Source organism: Barbus barbus (assembly GCF_936440315.1).
Source record: "Barbus barbus genome assembly, chromosome: 24".
NCBI classification, from domain to species: Eukaryota; Metazoa; Chordata; class Actinopteri; order Cypriniformes; family Cyprinidae; genus Barbus; species Barbus barbus.
Window position 1 is genome coordinate 13,086,565 of NC_136752.1, and position 22,248 is coordinate 13,108,812.

General features: G+C 35.5%; 2 protein-coding genes across 7 annotated transcripts; one reads left to right on the forward strand and one right to left on the reverse strand.

Annotated features, from left to right (window-relative positions):
• Positions 1-455: 455 nt before the first annotated feature.
• Positions 456-3,171, forward strand: LOC306843597 (all-trans retinoic acid-induced differentiation factor-like). 3 transcript variants are annotated; one of them, XM_079375142.1, is made up of 7 exons: positions 456-750; positions 903-1,033; positions 1,127-1,195; positions 1,286-1,357; positions 1,771-1,892; positions 1,975-2,075; positions 2,158-3,171. In XM_079375142.1, the coding sequence occupies exons 1-7, from the start codon at positions 574-576 to the stop codon at positions 2,260-2,262; spliced, it is 777 nt and encodes a 258-aa protein (XP_079231268.1). In that variant the 5' UTR covers positions 456-573; the 3' UTR covers positions 2,263-3,171. The 3 variants fall into 3 exon arrangements, with proteins under 3 accessions (XP_079231268.1, XP_079231270.1, XP_079231269.1); XM_079375144.1 differs by having other exon boundaries at positions 626-750; positions 2,219-3,125; XM_079375143.1 differs by having other exon boundaries at positions 637-750; positions 2,207-3,125.
• LOC306843596 (translation initiation factor eIF2B subunit delta-like) lies at positions 3,165-14,876 on the reverse strand. 4 transcript variants are annotated; one of them, XM_079375138.1, is made up of 14 exons: positions 14,641-14,876; positions 13,797-13,922; positions 13,268-13,305; positions 12,781-12,952; positions 8,940-9,137; positions 8,044-8,126; positions 7,334-7,425; positions 5,860-5,974; positions 5,711-5,787; positions 5,482-5,584; positions 5,270-5,397; positions 5,014-5,191; positions 3,982-4,162; positions 3,165-3,893 (listed from the first exon to the last, which is right to left on the reverse strand). In XM_079375138.1, exons 2-14 carry the CDS (start codon positions 13,843-13,845, stop codon positions 3,694-3,696), a joined length of 1,614 nt encoding a protein of 537 aa, XP_079231264.1. In that variant the 5' UTR covers positions 13,846-13,922; positions 14,641-14,876; the 3' UTR covers positions 3,165-3,693. The 4 variants fall into 4 exon arrangements, with proteins under 4 accessions (XP_079231264.1, XP_079231266.1, XP_079231265.1 ...); XM_079375140.1 differs by having other exon boundaries at positions 13,797-13,877; positions 14,641-14,813; XM_079375139.1 differs by having other exon boundaries at positions 13,797-13,915; positions 14,641-14,798.
• Positions 14,877-22,248: the final 7,372 nt, after the last annotated feature.

Below are 22,248 nucleotides of genomic sequence, written 5' to 3' on the forward strand. Positions count from 1 at the left end.
TTTTGTCGTTATTATAGTTATGGATAAACTTAAAAGTCCCATATCTGAAAGATATTTATTTATTTATTACAGTAACTTTGGTAACAGCTGAATGGTTTATCTTGGCAAATGCACTCAACATTAATTTGTCTAAAATTGTTGATTATTTATTTTTTTAATTCAATTTATGTAATTTAATTTACTTTTTGAACATTATTATTATTATTTATTTCATTTTTTGGAGTGTCACCTGTGAGCCGGGGCAGTCCAAAATCCACATTTAAGAGGGGTTAAATAATTTTTTGTAGCCAATCTACTTGTTATTCGACTTTAATTTTATGTTTGATAGTTAATTTTATGTTTGATATGTTAATTAAACATGAAGTAAATTAATTAAACAACAGGGGATGTATGCTTATAATGTTAAAAAAGTGATCCGAATTCGTGGAATGTGCCTTATTTTAAATCTCCAGACTGAATATAAATGGCGATGATATGGCGACAATGATCTATATCAGTTCAATGACATGAATCGTGTAAAAGCAATCTGTGTTTTGTCAGTGTTTCTTCTCTATCGAAATTTCACTGTGAGAAATGCTAAATGTTTGCGCCGCATTGTTGTCAAGAACACTTGAACGTCACGTGATCATCGAGTCACGTGACTTTGTTTTAGCGAAGATGACAGCTAGCGTTACAGCATCTACTATTTATATATGTACTGTTTTTATTGTTTTATTCAATGTATATGACAGCCAGGATACTGACGCACAGGTGAGACGATTCGCAAAATGACTGTAATCAAATAATACTTACATGCTACAGTAGATAAGTTACATTGTTGGTATTTGTCATCACTGTCGTAAAGTAATACAATGCAAGTTGTTTTATAATGTTTTTAAAGCTTTTACCTTTGTTTTCGCTAGTTATGTCAAATGTGTGAAGGGACTGTACGACAAGACAGTCCTGTCTGGGATTTCTGCCTAACAAAAGGGCATATTACGGGACGCTGCTGTTATGAAAACAATAATACCAGCAATGTAAACAACATTATAGGGTAGGAAAACTTTCTAGTATTCCAAAGTTTTATTTTTTTTAATTATGACATTTATTTTGTATGTATAAATCTAACTGTACTGTACTGTTTTAGGTTGGACTTGGCAAACTGCTCTATTAGTCATGTAGAGCACCTGTATAATTCATCCACAGCATTCATAATGTATGTACCAGAGCAGGTTTTTATCATGATAATCTGTCATTTTTAGAACTAAATTGAATATCTAACTGTTGTCATTCTATGTTTTCACAGAGACCTCTCCAACAACCCGATCTCCAATCTGAGCAATTTCATATTTCAGGGTTTCAGCCATCTTAACCAACTGTAAGTTATATCATGTTTATAACATTTAAGTCAGGGGTTTTCAGCTGGGATCTGGAGATCAGGGGGTCCATGAAAAAGCTTAGAAAAAAACAGTGTAATAGATACGTATACAATCAAAATGAATAAACTAATTTTAAATAAATAATAAAAAGAATACATTAAAATAAATAAAACTATTTAAATAATACATCTAACAGTATGTGCAGTGGAATGTAATACTGTAATTATAATAAAAACTAAATATTTTTCAAATTATGTTTTATGTATACAGTATGTGATTTATTTCAGTGTAAATTGGGTATTGTGATGATGATATTCATCCATGGGTCCATGGCATTGAAAAGATCTAAAAGACTGAAAATAGCTGATTTAAATTTAAACACACTGAGTTAACTTGACAAATCTTTACTTAGTTTGCTACCCTCAAAACTGGAGTGTCCAGGGGGCAATGTATCATGGGAGAAGGTTGAAGTGAAAAACAATGCCAAAGTCTGCGAAGGACAGAAAAATATTTGCAATCAGACTGTGCAGATGCGTAAGTAATTACTAAACTGGGATCTCAGTCTTCAAAATGAATGTATTTCAATGCATTTCTTGATTATGGTTTGCCTCTTCAGCATGGGATTGCCCTGAAAACTCATTCTGCAGCCCATATGGGCCAGGGTTCTTTGAGTGTAGCTGTCTGCATAATTTCCATGGATACAAGTGCATGAGACAGGTGAGACCTCCGTCAAATCATGCCAAACAGGTTGGCCATTACTCCTCTATCGCACACGTTCATTATTCTTTAACAATTGCAGGGCGAGTTTCCTATAGTTAAGGTGCTTGGGATACTAACCGGATCTACAGTTGTGGTTTCAGCTTTACTCTGGTTCACACAAAGGCGAAAGGTCAAGAACACTTGAGTTTTAAAGAAAACTGACTGTTGGGCTGACAGTGGAGCCACAAAATGCATCAAGCTTCCTGAAAATTGTGCAGGAGACGCCAAAGAGTTTCATACACTGGACGGTATGAACCAACTGCAGAACATTTGAGTTTCTTGTTTTTTAAACTTGCCAAAAGCAGATTTGCATGACATTAACTTTTTTAAATGAACAAGTTTGCATACAGTTTGTGTTGAATGTTTTACTTTCTTTTAACCCTCAAGGTCCTTAAATCTTTTTATTCATACATTTTTTTGAAAGCTTTTGTGAATACTGACACATTTTCACAGCCTTGACAAGTAAAGGTTAAACTGACCGTAGGCTGACCTCACTGATTGTGACACATTTCTGACAGATGTTTAGACTCTAAACATGTCAAAGTGAAGCACTGATCTATTTTAACAATGATTATTAAGGACAAATATTTTGTGTTGCTTTAAGACAAAAATGATCTTCATTTCTGAAGATGCTTACTCAAATTTACTTAGTGTTTTTGACAGAAAAGACAGTTCATTTTACAAAAGATGGGGAAATGGATGTTGTAGGACTGTTGTTATTTGTGAAAAATGTAGATTGTTACTGCAACATCCTGCTGCTTACAGACGTCACATGTTATATCCTAACTGATGATCCTTCAACCTCTGTAACTATGCTTTTCTCTTTTTGGCAGCGTAAGAGTGTAAAAGGCAATCTGTTTAATCTGAGATATATAGACAGACACACTATTAGTAGAATACTGACATACGTAAATTATATTATGCGGGGTTTTGTCAATAATGTAATATTGTGGTAGGGAATTAAGCATGTACCTTGGCAGCCTGGAACCTTAAATAAAGACTTATCACAAAGAATCAGCCAACAGCAGTTTTTTTTTTTTTTTTTTTAATCTAAACCATTTATTTTTCGGTAGCATTTCCAAGGTTTTGGTAATACAAACAAAACCTCTTATGCAACACATTCAGCTTTTGCATGATCTTGCACACATTTGCATCGTGTTCTTTTTCCCTTTTTCACATCTATGAAAGGACTTCGGCAACAGAAATGTTTATGTCTATGCACTGATGGGCCGAAATTGAAAGCACACAGGCTTTACAGACACTTTCTTGAATTTCGTGGATCTGACACACGAGCAAAGCTATCTGGCATTCTTGATCTTGTCCACAACAATTCTAAATACTAATTTGAGAATTTTCCAAAGAAAATCTCATCAGGTGGAATTTTTTTAGAAACTGGAATTGGACCAGTTATACAATTTGAAATTAAATTGATCCACTAGTGAGGACATAAACTGTGGCTTTATTCGAAAAGCTTGTTCCATTTTATAGATATGTTTATTGGGTGCCAGAGGCCCGTGTGCACAGACTCTTTTGTGTGCAGATGCAAGAGGGAAGCAGAACCGTGTTTGTCTGCTCTTCACTGATCTACGTTCTTGACTCGCAGTACCACAGGCACGGAGGTACAGGGGATCATGCCCAAGTCAGTGATGACAAGGTCCACAAAGTCTGGTGGTGTCACGTCATACACCAAGTTCAGAAGCCCCAGTGATTTAACAGTCTGCCAGTCCTCTAGGTGGGTCTTCCCATTTCTGGTCACAATCAGGTCATCCGGGTCATCTATAAAAAAAAATAATGTTTTTGTGTGTGTGTGTGAATACCTATACATGTTACTTTGAAAATAAAATAAGCCAAACATCACAGTTACCTAATTCATTGGATACAAAAGAGTCAGTCTGCACTCGTTCACAGAACTTGTAGGTCTCACAGCAGACCAGCACTGGTACATTGTAGGCTTTCGCTACCAGGGCAATCTGGGATGTTCCCACTCGTGACATCACATATCCATTAGCAAGGAGTGCATGGGCACCAAGAAATACCTTGGATACCTGGAAATAAGAGTTCAGATTCAGCATTCAGATAACAATGTTGTTTAATGACAACATAAAAGCCAGTTAACTTTAGTGTGATCACACTACCATTCAAAATGTTTGTTTTTTTTTTGGGTAGGAAATTTATGCATTAAATTGATCAAAAGTGACAGTAAAGACATTTATCATAGATTTCTATTTTTTAAAATACTGTTCTTTTGAACTATTCATCCTGAAACAGAAAAATGAAGGATCAAGTGACACTGAAAATTGGAGTAATGACTTCTGAAAATTCAGCTTTGCATCACAGGAATAAATGACATTTTCAAATGTATTAAAATAGAACACAGTCATTTTAAATTGTAATATTACTCCACATTATTGCTGTTTTAATGTGTTTGATAAGAGGCTTTTTCAAAAACATAAAAAAAAAAAATCTTAAGTGACCCCAACCTTTTGAACAGTAGTGCATACTATATTTTAACACAACACTCTGAAAATTCAGAACCTTGCAGTGCCATATATTCATTTGAAATAACACTGTAATTGCCATCTAAGAATGTCTATAATAAAAGCATATTTGTATAAAGTGCACATGCTGTGTTCTTAGTGGTTAAATTTGGTAGAGACTGATAAAACCAAGCAGTTATCTTTGTTCTATTAGCACCACTTCAGTTGCTACTGTGTGTTGTAAAGAAAGAAAGTACCAAACCATAATTAAGCTGAATTTTTAGCTACTGCTAATGTCTCACACACACATAATCAATCCTTTGAAAGTACTTGCACTTTGGTAAGAAAATCACCTTACCTCGCAATGAGCTAAAAATAAAAAGTGCTTGCAAAAAGCTTTACTGAAAAGAATGACTCACTTCAGGCAGAATGTAGGACAAGGCAGATATGAGCACATAAGTACATCGGATGCCTTTCTTCACCAGACGCCTCAGCGCCTCTCTGCCCTCCAGTCTGGGCCGACTGTCCACAACTATGACTCTGAACTTCCTCTGCTTTTCAAAAGCTTCGCACAGAATGTTGTTGACAAGTGAAGAGCTGGAAAAACACAAGAAAGGTACTTCTGAATGAATCCAGACTATTACAGAATTACATCAATTAAATGAATAATCTTACCAGCCATAAACAAGAATGACATCTCCGTTACTTATCTTCTCAATAGCATACTTAGAAATGGCTTCAGAAGCCAAAATGATCTTCTCATTTATGTAACTATCAATACATGCCTGCAGTTTCCCTTTGGCCTGTTGAGAAAACACTGCTTTTAGAAATGCACAGGAAGAATACTGTATATTAATGTCTCTAAACCAGTGACTGAATATTTTTACCTCTTCTTCTTTGCATTGACTGGGTATATTTGAGATTTCCTTCTTGATGTATTTGATGGCATTGCCCATGCTGGCCGAAAGGGGTCGACACTGGCTGAGAAAACTGCAGGCGTAATGAGAATTTGCAGTGTTTGTTAAACATCTGTTTCCATGTAAAATCGGGGATCAAATAAAACACATCTGCATCTGAGCTCGTGCTATATCAATTTTCACAAGGAAGAAGGTGAACCTGATATAGGGCGACAGCTTGTTCACAAGGTCCCTTGACAACTCTTCATTTGGAGGTGTGCTATAGTCTTGAATAACCTATAAAAAATTTAAACATTAATCCAAAATTAACAACTGTTGAGCTATTTTATAGGTTTTATTATGTATTACCTGTTTGAAGGCATGTAGTAGGGCCACAGATCGAGCATTGGATCCTGCTATAATGCCCTGGGAGTACTGCAGACCCAACCGAACAATGGATGGGTGAATAACTGTGGCAGGGATGCTACAAAATAAACAATATCAAACAAGTCAACCAACTGAGTCATCTAGGTTATTTAAGCCTAATTACTAATATGTCTCTTCCGGAAAAATAAACATTTAATTTTTTTTTTTTTTTTTTTTTTTTTTTTTTTTCTTTCCTCCACTGAGGTTTACATATAATGTTAGTAAAGTGTTTTATGCCATATTTAAATTTTTCATGATCTCTTTTTTTTTTTTTTTTTTTTCAAGAAACTGATGCATTAAACTGATCAAAAGCCACCATAAATACTTTTATATTGCTACAAAAGAATCCTATTTCAAATAAATGCAATTCTTTCGAATTTTCTCTTCATCAAAGAATCCAGAAAAAAATGTGTAACGATTTACATAAAAATCAGCTGTTTTCAATATTGATGATAGGTAAGAAAAAGTGTTTGTTCAGCACTAAATCAGCATATTATAATGATTTATGAAGGATGATGCGACACTGAAGACTGCTGATATCACAGGAATTACATTTTAAAATATTCAAAAGCAGTTATTTTAAATTATAATAATATTTCACAATATTATTGTTTTTACTGTATTTATGATCAAATAAATGCAGCCTGGATGAGCATAAGAGACATCTTTCATTAACATTTCAAAAATCTTACCAGATTTTAGGGGTGTCCCCGACTAAGGATTTTCATTTTCAAATCGGAATTTTCGAATTTTGCCGATAGTCGAATCATATGTTTGGGGGCGGAGGGCATTAAATTACCATGAGTCAAGTCAGACATTCGACAGTCATAATTACAGACGTTAACACACAGGGAAAATGTGCAACGGTTATTGCAAAATAGCCATTAATATTCTGCATTGTTTGTTCTGCTCGCGTTGCGTGCTAAAGAGATAATCATTGTAGTACTACTGCAGCGCAATCTTATACGAGATAAATAATAATACACAATAGATATAAACCGACAGAAATGTTTTGAAATCACTTGTACCCTACCTGATCGAAAAAAAATCCAATCTTTTACTCTGCCTGTGTCAGTTTGAGTCTCGTGAAAGATTTAAATCCCTGCTGCCAAGATGCTCCTCTGTCGGTCACGGATGATGGAAAGTGAAACTTAAATCTAGGGGTGGTTGTATTTGTTCACCGGTAGTTCTATGTGAAATCAGACATTTGAGCACCCCCATATAGCCAAAATGGCATGATCCTCATTTCATAACACTTCTGCGAATATTCAACTGTGAGATTGGGAGTCGAATCAGGCTCCTCCTATGGAAGCATCGAATCTTTGACTATTCGGGGTCACCCCTACCAGATTTCCCCTTATATAACCTCGTCAAGACAAAATTATAACTAATGTAGAAGATACATTGTTTACAATACCTGATTTGCTGGGTGGGGGGGGTTTTCCGGCTGTATTGGTGTAGATGTGAGAACAGGCTGACCTTGTATCCATAATCTGACCTCAAAGGAACCTAAGAGAGCAGAAAGAACAGCATTTGATGCGAGTATTTTGTTTGCTCAAGGTCAAAAACTCTGGAGGTCACATCCTCCCTCCTCAGGTCAAGAGCTGAGGCTGCAACAGAACACTGTGCATGAAGACATACACGACACAAATGTGCACAAATGAAGAAGGGCTCCACAGTAGACTTGAAAGCTTTATACTAGAGTTATAGAGCTACGCCTATTAACATAAAAAAAGTCAAATAAATCACACTCAAAAGTTCACCCACATATGACATCTAGCTCATCACATAAACACAATGTAATGAAAATAATCACAATGAAATCACCTCCAGCAGACATTAAAGCCAAGAAAATTCAATAACTTTCACCAAGAATAAAAAACACATTACACATAGAGAGAATTCAACAATACACTGCACACAAAAGTGTGGAGCCAGACCTTGACTCCAGTTATATTTAAACCGCATCCTTGCCCTGACTTCTGTAAGACATGGGAAGGACCTAGGTTAAAAAAAACCCGCTGCAAAATGGATCTCAGAAAACACCTGGATGAATCCATCATCTGTCAGTGGGCAATAATCAGACAACAGGCAAATCATGACTTTGGATTTGTGGATTGGTCTCACCTGCTGCCTCTCAAGCTTTTTGGCCAACTTCTTCAATGCAGCAGGGTCGTCCACTTGAACATGCTCCGGTAACCTTTTCACTACTAACAGAGAAATAAAGGAAATTTGCTTATCCAACTCATAAAACATCTGTAAATATGTGTGTTGGCAAATGTGTGTGTGTGTGTATTTATAAAAAAAAAAAAATATATATATATATATATATATATATATATATATATATATATATATATATATATATATATATATATATATATATATATATATATATATATACTGTACATTATATATATAATATATATATATATATATATATATACACACACACACATGCATATTAGGGGTGGAACGGTTCAACTTTTTCACGGTTCGGTTTGTATCACGGTTTTAGAGTCACAGTTTCGGTACGGTTCGGTATGTTTAGGGAAAAACTATACTGTCAAATAAAAATAAAGAAAATAAGAATAATCTAACTACAAGCAATTATCGTGATAATTATCGATATCGCCTGATATTAAAAAAATTACCGTGATAATTTTTTTGGTCATATCGCCCAGCCCCAAGTGCACTGATACTGTACGTTCAGCCGGCTATGTCTGCTATAGGATACTTACCAAGACGGACAGTTTGACAATTTTTGTGTGAATTTGTCCATTCAAACACAATACTTCAGAGAGAGCTTAATATTTGCACGCGTTCTGAGATGTGGGTTTGTGAGCTTCTGATGAGTGCACGCACAAATCTTCTTAATGCTCGCATAAATATATTTGAAAATGTGAAAAATGACAGCAAAAAAATTAAAAATATATATACTGGAACGGCTGATTATATTTGGGCCACTGTGTAAATGCCAAAACTTCCCACCCTGAAATAACCTTTTAGAAGCAGTGAATTACCTGGCTGAAGCTCATTAGGGGTAGCTTTAGGCTTGCTGGAGGCAGCTTGCTGCCCCCCTTCTTTCTGGCCCTTTTTTGATGTTCGATCTGAGTCTTGCCGTGCCCGACGCTCTGCTCGCAGTTCCGCTTTGCTCTTGGCAGGCTTCTCTGCAGCCGCAGGAGATTCAGATGTAGACACATTTACAGGTGCAGGAGCTGCTAATGAGATAAAAAGGTCGAACAATTAAAAAGCACTCAAAAAACAGACATTAGACGTAGGGTTGTGTTTACACTTGGCAGGTTTGATTAGATTTAAATGAACTTTGCACTGTTAGTGTGATTCATTTGAGTAAGCGAACTTTGGTGCACACCAAACAAGCAAACCATCAGTTTTCAAACAAACTCCGGTGTAGTTCGACTGAAACAATTGTTTGCTCAAGCATACCTGGGGCCAGTTATTCGTACCTCGCTTAATACATCTGAGATGATTTGAAAGATGCCAGATCTTCTAATCGTGATAACTGATCTCTGGCTAATTTGCTTCTTCAAACGAATTTGCGGATTTAATTAAAATATCTGGACTAAGTTGTCTAAGATTACTTTGCGTTCTCGTGTTTCCCGAAAAGGACAGATGTATCGATACTCAAAACCATGATCAGCAATGCAGCGATTGGCTGGCGGCAAGACAGCAACGTAATGACATCATATAAAAAAAAGACACCAGATGAAAAGCTTAAATTTCTGGACTTTCATAAGGAAACAGCCAAGTGAACAAAACTACATAAGAGGTATAATAGATAAATGAAATGTGCAGTTTTTTTTTTTTTTTTTTTCCACGATTCCCAATTATTTATATTCACGATTTCTAGTATTTGTACAGGCTTTAAATTTTATTTCAATGTATTTAGCAATTCATTTCAGTTTATCTTTGAAGCAGATTTGTTACGTGACAGCAGATCAAGTTATCTGCATCTCCTGCGCTCCATCAAGCCACTCCCATAACAGCTGTCACCACTCAAATGAATGGTGATGGCTCAGATTAACTGTATAGCATATGTGTAAGACTCCAATACAATTATAAAGTAATTATTGTATCATGAATAAATATTTCAATTAGTAAAACTGTCTGTGTCTATAGTATTATAGACTACACAACATTATTACAGGCCTATTAATTTTCAATTATTATTTTAAATGACTGTCCCTGGATCAGTAGGGTACTCTTGTAATAAAGTAGCAGTAGCTGGGACAGCTTTTAAGTATCAATTCTGCTTAAAAAGATGCGATCTAATCCTGTTTATATGAAATAAGCCTGCTCCCGAACAGGTTTAAGCTTACGGACCCGTTGCTATGACAGCAACTATGGGATGAGCTTTGAAGAACCAACCAATCCAAGATCTGGTCTGCATTCGAAAACTGAAAAATGTTGCCTTCGGTGGCAGCATTCCAAGGTAGGAAGGCATCAAGGCACGTCCGAATCCAAAGCTTCACATCCTATCTCATGAGATACCTTCATCTGATCGATTTTTGAAAGCAGCATAGATGTATCCTTCGATGCCTTTGATATCCCACAATCCTGTGCGTTCCATTCTGTGAAGGTTGAGAGCTAAAAAATAAAGATGGCGTCTGAAAATTGCATTTGGTGGTTAGTTTGTGTGTAAATGTACATTTCTGATTAACTTTTGCACTTTTGATGTTATTTCTAGCGAGAAATTTGTATTATTGTAATTAAATATTTGTTTAGTTATGACCAAAGCTTGTTCTATGTTGTTGTAGATCATTAAACCGTTACGCTGCCTCAGAAGCCTGTCCGAAATCAGTTTCGTGAGGTGCCTTCGTGTAAAATCGCTCCCTGCAAAGCCATTGCCTCATAAGGTAGCGAGGCAGCAAGCGAAGCGAAATCGTCAACAATCAAATCCAGCTAACCGAGTTAGCGACGTACGAAGAATGGACCGTCATGGGGGGTCAGAGCTTCATTTGTGTGTATCATGGAGGAATTCCAGCTACTGTTTTGACCCAATTTCACATTTTATAACCACTTTGTAAGCTGTCAGCTGGTAAAAATACTAGGTGCTCAAATTGATCGGGTAGCGAACATTATCGGTCTCTAAAAAGGCCGATCTCAAGCTGATGATAGGTTTGGCACGACATCTCTGTCCGGTGCGGGTAAAATAATGCTGAAGGTGAGGTACAATTCATATTTATTCATTAAATAACTTAGAAAGTAATTTGAAACTTTCTGTGAGACATAATTTCATAAACAGCCTGTGTGAATCACTGCGCGTGGCTCTCTTTCCCTCTCAAAATGTGCAAATGGCTTCAAATCACATCGCGTCTGCACTATAATCAAGCTGCACGCTGCATAGTTGACACAGGAATTGTCACCTGCACAGTGTTGCATCGTTACTAAAGTTTATAAATTGCTTTTCTAGTTAAATCTTGCGGGTGTTTAGCCTTTCAGCACTCGCGCGCTCAAAGCGCACACACATAAGGCCAGGTCCACACATACTCCGTATGCAGTGCGTATACGGTGCATATTTTTTCCGCACTCATGTTAACGGATCAGAGCGTTAACACTGCACGTGGTTGCGGTCCGGTAGGGAGTTCCAGGAGCGCACGGTGCGTCTGCAGCAGAGTAGCGATCGTTTCCGCACTGGGAAATATGAACATGGATTGACATGAAAATGTATTAGTTACACTACAAATGCTTAAAGTCTGCTGTGTTTCACAGTCAACACATATCAATGACTTTTTGGCTAGGTTTAAAGGAAAAGAGCACTTTTAGATAAACAAGGCAATAAATATATGGCACTCATGGAGGTATGGAAAGCAAAGTTCTTTATGAACTGCAGGGTTGTTTGTAATAAAGAAAATTCAGTAGAGCTGACTGTTTCTGTCAGTCATAAGTTAATTTAGAATGTTTGTGATGATATATGAAAAGTAGTTTAAATGTTTTGCTACTTGCTTGAGCAACATAATATTAATCTAGAAGTAAATGCAAAAGTAATGAGCATTGAATAATGTGTTGCTTATATTTATTGCGTTTAAACACGTCGATAAAGATTATATTACTGTAAAAAAAAGAAAAAAGAATCACAATGAAAAGGCATTTTCAAAATAATGGATAAATGTTGTGTTTGTGGTAAACCGATGGATCAGTAGTGGACTCCTGTGTGAAATCAGGCTTGTGCCGTGTGTACGCTTTTCTGCAACAATTGCACGATTTTAAAAACAAATATGCACTGGATGATCAAACATTTAGGTGAGATAAATGTATCTTTTTGAAAAATGTCAAAAAATCCTGATCGGAGCACCCCTAAAAAAAAATACCACCATATGTACACATATACAACACATGCATTTAGCCCAGCAAACAAGATTGATTTGGATGTTTGTAAGCTCTCAAAACATACCTCATAAAAGCTGTCCGATCAGGTTGTGACTGTATCCTTATGTCTTTTGTTTTGTATATTTAAGCTCAGTGAATTCTAAGTGAACCAGAACTAAATATATGACTTTTTATTTTTTGGTCTAGTCTAGACCAACAGAACCAAACTATAAGTGCAAACACACCCTAAAAGCTTATTAAACAGTAATCATACAGGTTATTATATACAGTAGTAAAAAAAAAAAAAAAATACATTTGTTGTTGTTCACATATTTCTATCCTAAGAAAGACAATAGACAACTCTTAAACTATTAATAATATTAATCCAGTCTAGGTAAGAAAATAAATTACAGCCTCAAAAATAATTTCACCCACTTATCCCTATTTAAATTTTGAATCAAAATTAAATTAGCCTTAATCAGCTTTAGATGCAGGAAAATTATTTTGAAACAGCAGCAAAGCAGGCTGAAGTACCTTTATGTGCTGGGCTCTGTGTGGCAGGTTTTGACGGAGCCGGTACTGATGTTTTCTCTTTCTCCTTTTCCTTCTTTGCAGGACCCTTGTCATCTTTTTTATTCTTTTTATGCTGCTTCTTCTCTTTCCTAAGACGCTGCTTTTCTTCTTTGGTCAAATCCTTACCCTCATTCTATAGATAAAAAGAGGGGAATCACAGATTGAATTATTTTAAATAGTCCGGTGTCACTGTAAATAAACAGACTGTCTCTTAAAACCTAGCCTGCATTTTGGGCAACTAGACACCTTCCATGTCTGCTGAGAATGTGGCTATGATGCCCAAAATGCTGTCCAGGTAGGCAGCTCACTAGGTTTTGAGACACAGCCATTGTGTTTGTGATATTTTGTAAATTGAAAAACAAACACACAAAAAAACATTTTATAAAATGAAATATTAAACTATGAATATTGTTAAAATATATAGAAATAAAATAAAGACTTGGCCTACCTTCACCCGCGCAATTTCTTGCAACTTTCCATCTTCATCTGTGCCAGAGATAAACGCATTAAAACGCATCCAAAAGTAAAATTGCTCTTTATTTGCATAAACGCTAGTGATAGAAGATACTAATTTACTGTGAAATCGGTATACGTTTGAATTAATAATGTCCATGATGACAAAAAAATCCTCTTGACACTGACTTTGCAGTGCTATTTCATCATGCTGCCTCACTCGATCTTTACCAAACTAAAGAAGGTTGCACAGAGATTCAGTGCGTCCTGCAAACACATCCAGTTACACATGTAAACAGGGCACATCGCAACCGTGCCTATGTAGTTTGATTCCAATGTGTTCCAAATGACAAAAACAGCATGATGTAATTTCCACTACACATATGTCAAGTCAGCTGTGTCATGGCAGAGAGACGATCAGCGGCAACACGAGCTCTCCGTTAACGACAATAAACGACTGCTTACATACGTGTTTAATTCAGTAAAAGCACACGTTTAAAAAAGCTTCCGTCTGTATATTTTACCTGTAGCATGGTTGATGTTGTCAGCTTGTCTCCCACCCGAGTCCGCCATGTTTCATTTCTTCGTGACTTCGCGCTGATAAACTGATGTGAGAAGCAGTCGGGATGAATTACGCCGCCCCCTAGCGACTGAAAGGAGTGAGCTGACTTTTCTTTCTTTTTTTGTATATCAATCATGAACGTATTATTTGTACAATTAAAAACAGTATAAGCCGCGTGTAAACAGTAAAATAACGAGTACAATACTTGTTAACATAGTTTTAGTTAGAGTTTACAATGTCACATCGTACCCAAACACCCAAGATGAAGAACTTCCGGTCAGTTATTTCATAAAACAGACGGAAAACAGTAGCTTTCAAAAACAACAACACGTGCTCGTCGTGCTGAAGAAAAAACAGGTTGTTGTCAGAAGTGGGATTCGAACCCACGCCTCCAGAGGAGACTGCGACTTGAAAGCAGCGCCATCCTGCTTAACGTCATCACGTTAAATAGTAATAACACAGTAATAACGTCGTTTTTACACTTTTTGAGTAACGTTTTATGCGTTAAAATACTGTGACTTATGATTAAATTATGCAATTAAGGATGTTTTATTAAATTACTTTTAAGCTATCAATAACTTGTTAAGGAATGAATTGAAATTAGCGCTCTTATTTAATGAAAAACAGTCACTAACGACACTATTTCAAGACATAAAACACTAAAAGCGACAAACCGGTGACGATCGGTGACGATCACCGGCTTAACCAACTGCGAAATATGTTAGTTAGCTAGGTTTTCTGTTAACGGATTCGTTGCTAACGTTACTTCTTCACTTCTGCACATTTTACCCGCATAGGTAACATACCGTCAACCTGTCTCCCATCCGAGTCCGTTATATTTCATTCCTAGCAACTTTTCGCTGGTAAACCGAGTCTGAAAAGGATTTGGGAGCGACTATGCTCGGTTGTGTGTCACCTTATCACACAAACAGTTGTCTTTAACTCTAACTAATGTAGACAGAGTGACGCATTTAGTACTGATTGAAGACGATACATCTTCGTTTCGAAGCCCTCCAGAGCCCCCTGCTGGTCAAACAGCTGTAAATATAGCCTAATGCTAAAAAGCAACATGCTGTAACAGACACAACATGCTGTAACAGACACAAATGTTTGGAAATTACGGTCACATTATTATTATTATTTTTTACAAGGGTTAGACTCCATTCTAATATAATGTTTATGTTTTATTTGTATACTAATATTTATGCTTCTATAGGTGTATTCCGGTGAAATACAGCTTGCTTGTTTCCACAGAGGCTGTAGGCCTTCACTTACGCATTTCCAAATATATTCATAAATACAATTTATTTGTAAGAGGACAGAAGATTTCTATGCCTAAAAAGATGTAAGAGATTTTGATATTTAATGCATTTCTACAGCATGTACAGCAGGATCTGTTTCAGTGAGCTAATAATAAAACATACCATTGAAGGCCATGTAGGCAGAGTCCTTCATGAGTGTGCCACACCCAAAGTCAATCAACTTGACATCCAATGTGTCCATGTTCACTAGGAGGTTCTCCAAATTTATATCTCTATGGAAGACACCACGCTCGCAGCAAAAAAAGACTGAATAATTAAAATTCTTTAGACAATGTAAATCTATTTATTTATGAATTAACATTTACAAATATTGACTGTTTTGGTATTTCATTTATAGTTTTTAAAGTTTTAATTTTAAAGTTTTATAAATTTTGTTTTAGTTATTTTTTAGTAGTCATTGTTTAGTTTTTAAATGAGTTATTTTAGTACATCAAGTTAAATCAAATGAATGAGAAATGTTGCTTTAGCAACTAGCTGAAGTCATTTTACTTTTTAGACATATTTGATTTCATTTAATTTGACGTTTATTTTATTTAAAGTAACGAAAATGACTTTTATCGTTCTGGTTAACTGTAATAGGCTAAAATTCTTTCAATTCATTTAATTTATGATCTTTAAACTCTCACTCTAAAATGTTTGGTGTGATAATGACAGTGATATTTGGGCCAGTTTTTTTTTTTTTTTTTCCTAATCAAGAAATCTCCCTATCATGTGATTCTACCATCGGTAAGTCTCCGATACGATCCCGTTTGGTTCACTTTCTTAGCCTTAGCCAGGTCGTATTTTCCAGCTCTTCGGCGAAACAAGTGAAGAAAAGATATCCAAAACTTCTTCCTTTTCTCTTGCTTCACTGCCTCCTTTTCCCTGTCAACTCTCTCATCAGTACCACCGGGCGTCTCATCAGGAGGGTGAGGATGACCACGGTTTCCGCCGTGATGGGCGTGTATTTGAGCGGCACACAGGGTTGGGCTTCGTGTAAACGCTCCACTTTATACGCTTTCTTTGGTCGTGAAACAGTCCCATGATAACACAGTTTTTTTCCCACTCTGAAAGTAGACTACTCCGAAACTTCAACCAACAAAATGAGCAAGTGAGTTCCAAGACTTTAAATCAGTGGTCTCAAACTTAATTCCTGGAGGGCCACAGCTCTGCACAGTTTAGCTCCAACCAGCTCCAAATCACACCTGCTTGGAAGTTTCTAGTGATCCTGAAGACCTTGATTAGCTGGATCAGGCGTGTTTGATTAGGGTTGGAGCTAAACTCTGCAGAGCTGTGGCCCTCCAGGAACTGAGTTTGAGACCAATGCTTTAAATACTACCATAGGCCACACATTCTAATTGTTATGTGACGCCACAGGGGGCAGTGATGTACAGCTGAAAGTTTCTTTTGAATAATAACAATTATATCTCATGTCTTATTCTGTTTTGTAGGCTACAATTATGTCAATAAAATAAATAAATAAATACATATTGGAAAATATAGGCCTATATAATAAAATATAATCATAATAGTTTTACACTTTATTCGTTAGCAATATTTTTTATATTCAGACTTTTAATATCTATATTTTAAAAGACATTATAAAATATTTACTTTATTACTCTCAAAGTTGCCGCATACAGAATGACAAAATTCTTGGCCTATTTGTGCTTTACAAAGGGCATAAAGTTGCTGGGTGTATATTTTTATGTTTACTAAACACAAATAAAATTATGTTACAACTTAATATATATACATGCAAACATTTATATATTAATATTATATATATTTCATTTAAATGTCAAATGAATTACTTTGTTAATTTATTATTATTATTAATTAGTTTACCAAATCATATTGTTGGTCAATTAAATATTTTAAATGGTCGCAGCTATCAAAAAATGATATGCAAAGCATATTACTCAAATTAAACACATAAAGAACATGTTGATTCAGCATCTCATCACTTTATTTACACAGCAATTCCACCTCAGGATATTTGGTGAAAATGCCTTATTTTTTTAAGATAGAAAACTGAATTCATTGATATAGGCTTTATACATTTTAATACAGTTAACACTCGCTGACTTAGCATTAAATATAAAAAATAAATAAATAAAAATGTCAAGGTAATACGGGATGTGTTTTTGTGAACATACATATTTTTGTCATTTTTGCATTCTTGAATATTTGTGTAGCCTACCTGCTACACTAAAAGTTTGTGCCATGGATGAGTTGGGATTTACAGTATGTTGTCTTCTCACATCAAAATCCACCAACATATTTGTTTAGAACTGTTTTTGCTTATAAACAATGCTTGGATTGGTGTAAATTACTTGTGGATTATTATGTTTTTATCGGCTGTTTGGATTCTCATTCTGACGGCACCCATTCACTGCAGATGATCCATTGGTGAGCAAGTGATGTGCTAAATTTCTCCAAACCTGTTCCAATGAACAAACAATACAATTAATGAATGCTTCAAGTTTAAGAATGGTTATTCAGGGTAGATGTCTGCCTGCTTCTGCTGTACTGTATCCAATGAAGCAGATCATTCCAGACTCTGGGTATGTTCCACAGTCGGAGAAGGAGTGACCTTCTTCCCAAAGGAACTGCTCTTCTCATCCAATCTCAGAACCACTGGCAGTCTCATCTCTTCTCTGTTTGTTAGACACACAGCAGTGTCAGGGACCCCTGAGAGCACTTGTCCTGTAAAAACACTGCTTGTGTGTCTGACACATACACATACACGCATGCTTTATGTTTTATGGGGACATTCCATACATAATTTTTTATTCTACTTTTATAAAAGCTGTATTTTCTATCCCCTTACCCCAAACTTACATCTCACACAAAATTACTGGCAGTTTTAGATTTCAAAAAATATCTTTCTGTATGATTTATAACCCAGTGGTTCACTTTGATGTCAAATATTGATGTTATGCTGTAACATCATTTTAAATTCAGTTTGGATGGCTATTTCGTCCAGTGGTAACTGGGTGAAAATAGAGAAGTTAATCCCACACTGAAATATGCCAATATGTTTGATGTTCAATTTACATCAAATCAATGTCATGTCAAGTTGTTGAGGTAAGCTTGATTTGCATATTTGACCTGTTTTTGACGTCAATGTCTGATGTCAATTTGATGTCTACTGAAAATCAATTGCCCACTGGGAAGCTTGTTTCATCATGGGGACCTAAAACATGTCCACACAAGGTCAAAATTTACTGTTATTACTGTCCTTGTGGGGACATTTGGTCCCATAACTTAGGGAATACCAGAATCACTCACACACAAATTTCCAGCTGTGAGACACCATGATAGAATATACAGATCACAAAGCCCTTAATCTAAAAAAAAAAAAAAAACCTTTATCATTAACTGAATGGCTTCTAACTAAATTCTAAATTTTATGTACGAAAAACTTTGTATAACAATAAAGTGCAAATTATATAATAATTTATCAAATATAATTAAATTGACTGTGTGTGTGTGTGTGGCCTTTTATTTCATCAATTTGATATGATCTCCACATGTACAGTTTTAAAAAATATATACTTTTAAGATTTGAAGTACACATTCAATGCAATTCAAAAAGTGCACAATCAATTCAATTAAGCACACTTCTTTTTCACAAGTGCAATTAATGACAAGTTTAGGGACTGGATGATTATTGTAGAAAGAATAATTAATTGCTACTGTAATTAAGAAGTAGAAAATGAACACAACATTGAAAAATGTAATAGTTTACTGAATAAAAAAAAAAAAAAAAACATCATAAAAAAATGAACATTATGGTTATATTAGGGTTAGTACCTTTAAAAAAATAAATAAATAAAATAAAATTAAAAAAAAAGACTACTGAATGACTCTCTTATAATCTTTGCTCTATGTTGGCTGTATTCACGACGCAGTAGCTGGTTGAAGGGGACCAAACCTCACAGAAACACCTGACTTGGTTCCATTTGACCAGCCACAGCAAGGCGTGCTGCTTCAGACAGAGAGAACGGCAGGCAGAAGGAGGAAGACTAACGGAGCTTATGTTGACAATGTTCAGCAAAACATTCTTGCTGCTTACCTGTTGAGAAGACAAAGGAAAAATTAAATAATATTTTGAAAATAAAACGAAATTAACTTGGCAACAGAATTTACAACTTGGCAGCTCCATTTATAAACTGTTTCTTCAGTAAAATGTCAATTGTATTTCCTGTGCTGTTCAATGGATGAACATTACCACAAAAGTTTAGCGTCAATCACTGACTTTTTGCTTAATGTGCTGATAGTCGGGAAAAGAACACCTTAGCGTCTTCTTTAATAAAACCTAAGGTGTGTGGCTCTCAGGAGAGACAGCTGTATTCTGTCAATCTGCCCTGGATATTCAGTAGCTATGGGTCAGTGAGAGATGATCAGGGTGTGGAGGCTCCAAACATACGCTTACGGCCAGCCAGCTGACTAAAACAACAGCTTTACCACCTGATCCAGAATAATTTATGCAGCTCAAATGATTTTTGTCATCTTAGAATACAAAATAGCACAAATTTATGTCACTTTGGGGTTAAACGGTTCAGTTTAGGTTGAATTCATTTAATTGTATATCCATGGATGCTGCAGTCCTGTGGTGATGGATTCCCCCTGAAACCACACACTTCCTTACATTCCATAACTTGAATATTCATATGGGCATATAAGGAAGCATGTCATCACAAGAGGCAAAGCTTAGTTTCCTCACAGAACAGACAAAGTTATCAGGAAAAATGCATAGAGAAGAGATATATTTTTAGACAATATGTTTATTTAATTTTTCTGCTTCCTTATTATATTAAGTTATATAAAAAGTCAAAGCAAAATGCTGGACAATTCCAAAGTGAATCCAGAAATATTATCCAGAAAGATCAAAAAAGCAGTATTTACCACTCCTTCACAACAAACATTTGTTATTCACTCTGTAGAATGAGTAATATTACAGCTCAAGTGCAAAGAAACACTAAATTTACCTGTATGTAGTTATCTCTTCCTTTTTGTGTTGGCAAGTGTCCATAGACAAGGAACATGGAGGTTAGCCAGCCAAGCAGGAGAGGACTAGCACATCTAGCACTCGAACATCTTCTCAATTTAAATAGACCTGAAGGTTTCTCATTCTGCCACATGGAAAGCTCAAAATGCACAAACTCCCCCTTTTTTACTCCTGGATATAGGAGACTGATATACAGTAGATCAAAGACAAGCTATGACACCTCAGGTGAAAACCCAGTAACACGCTCATACCTCCATTTCCTTTAACAGCACCATTTCCGGTGGCAGAGGTGTAAAATCTTCCATTTGCTGCCTCGTAAAACAGAGATGTCACCCAGCATCTCGGTCTGAATCAAAATGGAGCAATATATGATATATCTAGCGCCATTATATGTATATAAGAATTGAAAAAATTCAAAGATATTTTAATTTTGATAAATTGCAACTTGTTTATCCCAGACATGAAATGGGCTGCTCCCGTTTAATCTGAAATAATTTGAAGACATTTAATCTCAACTGCCTTGTCAATTAAAGAAAAAGACTTTAAAGTAGTCCCAGATGTTGTAATTAGTATCATGTAAAGCCTACTCCAGTTCAGAAAAAAAACACTGCCTAAAGCCAACTCAGTCTAGCAACAAATGAAAACTCTCCCCACACCTTTCTGTTCCCATCTTTCCTCTTCTGCTGAGTGCTAAGTGTATCGTCCTCTTTGCTTGACTGGTGGATTCTGCCCAGACATGGCCACATGCTCCCGGCCTTTTCAAGCGCTCAGCCTCCCTTATACTCCCCCCTCTGCCCCCGCGGTCCTCCACCTGTTGGTGTCCTTTAGAAGCCAGGGCCTCTCCTATGCCTGCTGTCCAACCCAATCAGGGCCATGACAGGGGAGAGCGAGCCTGTGAAATCACACCTCTCAGCTGTTCACACTCGCCTCCAGACACCCTACACCCACTGCTCCCCTTTTTACACCGAATTTCAATGGCTCCTTTAGGGAGAGAGAAGAACCAGGAAACAACTGTGGACGAGTGACTTCTGTACAGTGGTGGGTTAGTAGTCACAGCCGAAACAAGCTAGTGTTACTACTGTTTGGGATTTGGTAAAATAGCAGGTTTTTGGATCAAGGCCGGAAAGATTTGGGATCAAGATGCTTCAATTTACTTTGATAAATGGCAAACATTACAAATGCTTATAATCTGAATGAATAATAAACAATTTGAATAATTTGTAATATTTGTATTTATTTTTTTAACAACAATTGTAAAAGATACACTGAAAACATGAATTACATGAACATGAAATCATGTTACATAGCAAGATGATGATTTAAATATAAATATAATAGTGCTGTCAAAAGATTAATAGCGATTAATCGCATCCAAAATAAGTTTTTGTTTACATTATATATATATGTATGTGAACTGTGTATATTTATTATGTATATATAAATACACACACATACAGTATATATGTTGAAAATATTTATGTTTATACATTTATATATTCATATTCTTATATTGTATATTATATATAAATATATTTAATATATAAATATAACATATTTTTCTCAAATATATACATGCATGTGTTTGTATTTATATAAACATAATAAATATACACAGCATACACATATATTATGCAAACAAAAACTTTTATTATGGATGTTTGACATTTTGATCAGAAATACTGCAAAAACAGTAATAATTTTGAAATATCATTGTAATTTAAAATAACTTTTTTCTTTTTAAATATATTTTCAAAAGTAATTTATTCCTGTGATATCACAAGATTTCTCAGAAATCACTCTAATATGCTGATTTGCTGCTCAAGAATCAATTCTTATTATTGTTTGTCAATATTGAAAACAGTTGAGCTGCTTTTATATATACAGTATATATATATATATATATATATATATATATATATTTGTTTTTTTTAAACCGTGAGGCGTATTTTCAAGATTCTTTGATGAATGGAAAGTTCAAAATAGCAGCATTCATTTGAAATTGAAATATTTTATTTTATTGAACATACACACATAAACATAGAGAATTTTATGTAATATATTTAATGTATAATTTTCAATAAAACAACAGCTGTCAC

Excerpts from the sequence above, each read along its gene's own strand:
- LOC306843597 (XM_079375142.1), top strand. The coding sequence starts at position 574 with ATGCTAAATGTTTGCGCCGCATTGTTGTCAAGAACACTTGAACGTCAC. Across the intron at positions 1,034-1,126 it reads AATGTAAACAACATTATAGG|GTTGGACTTGGCAAACTGCT; the intron begins GTAGGAAAACTT and ends GTACTGTTTTAG. Across the intron at positions 1,893-1,974 it reads CAATCAGACTGTGCAGATGC|CATGGGATTGCCCTGAAAAC; the intron begins GTAAGTAATTAC and ends TTGCCTCTTCAG.
- LOC306843596 (XM_079375138.1), bottom strand. The coding sequence starts at position 13,845 with ATGGCGGACTCGGGTGGGAGACAAGCTGACAACATCAACCATGCTACA. Across the intron at positions 9,138-12,780 it reads ACAGAGCCCAGCACATAAAG|CAGCTCCTGCACCTGTAAAT; the intron begins GTACTTCAGCCT and ends TTATCTCATTAG. Across the intron at positions 5,975-7,333 it reads CCCCCCACCCAGCAAATCAG|CATCCCTGCCACAGTTATTC; the intron begins GTATTGTAAACA and ends TTTATTTTGTAG.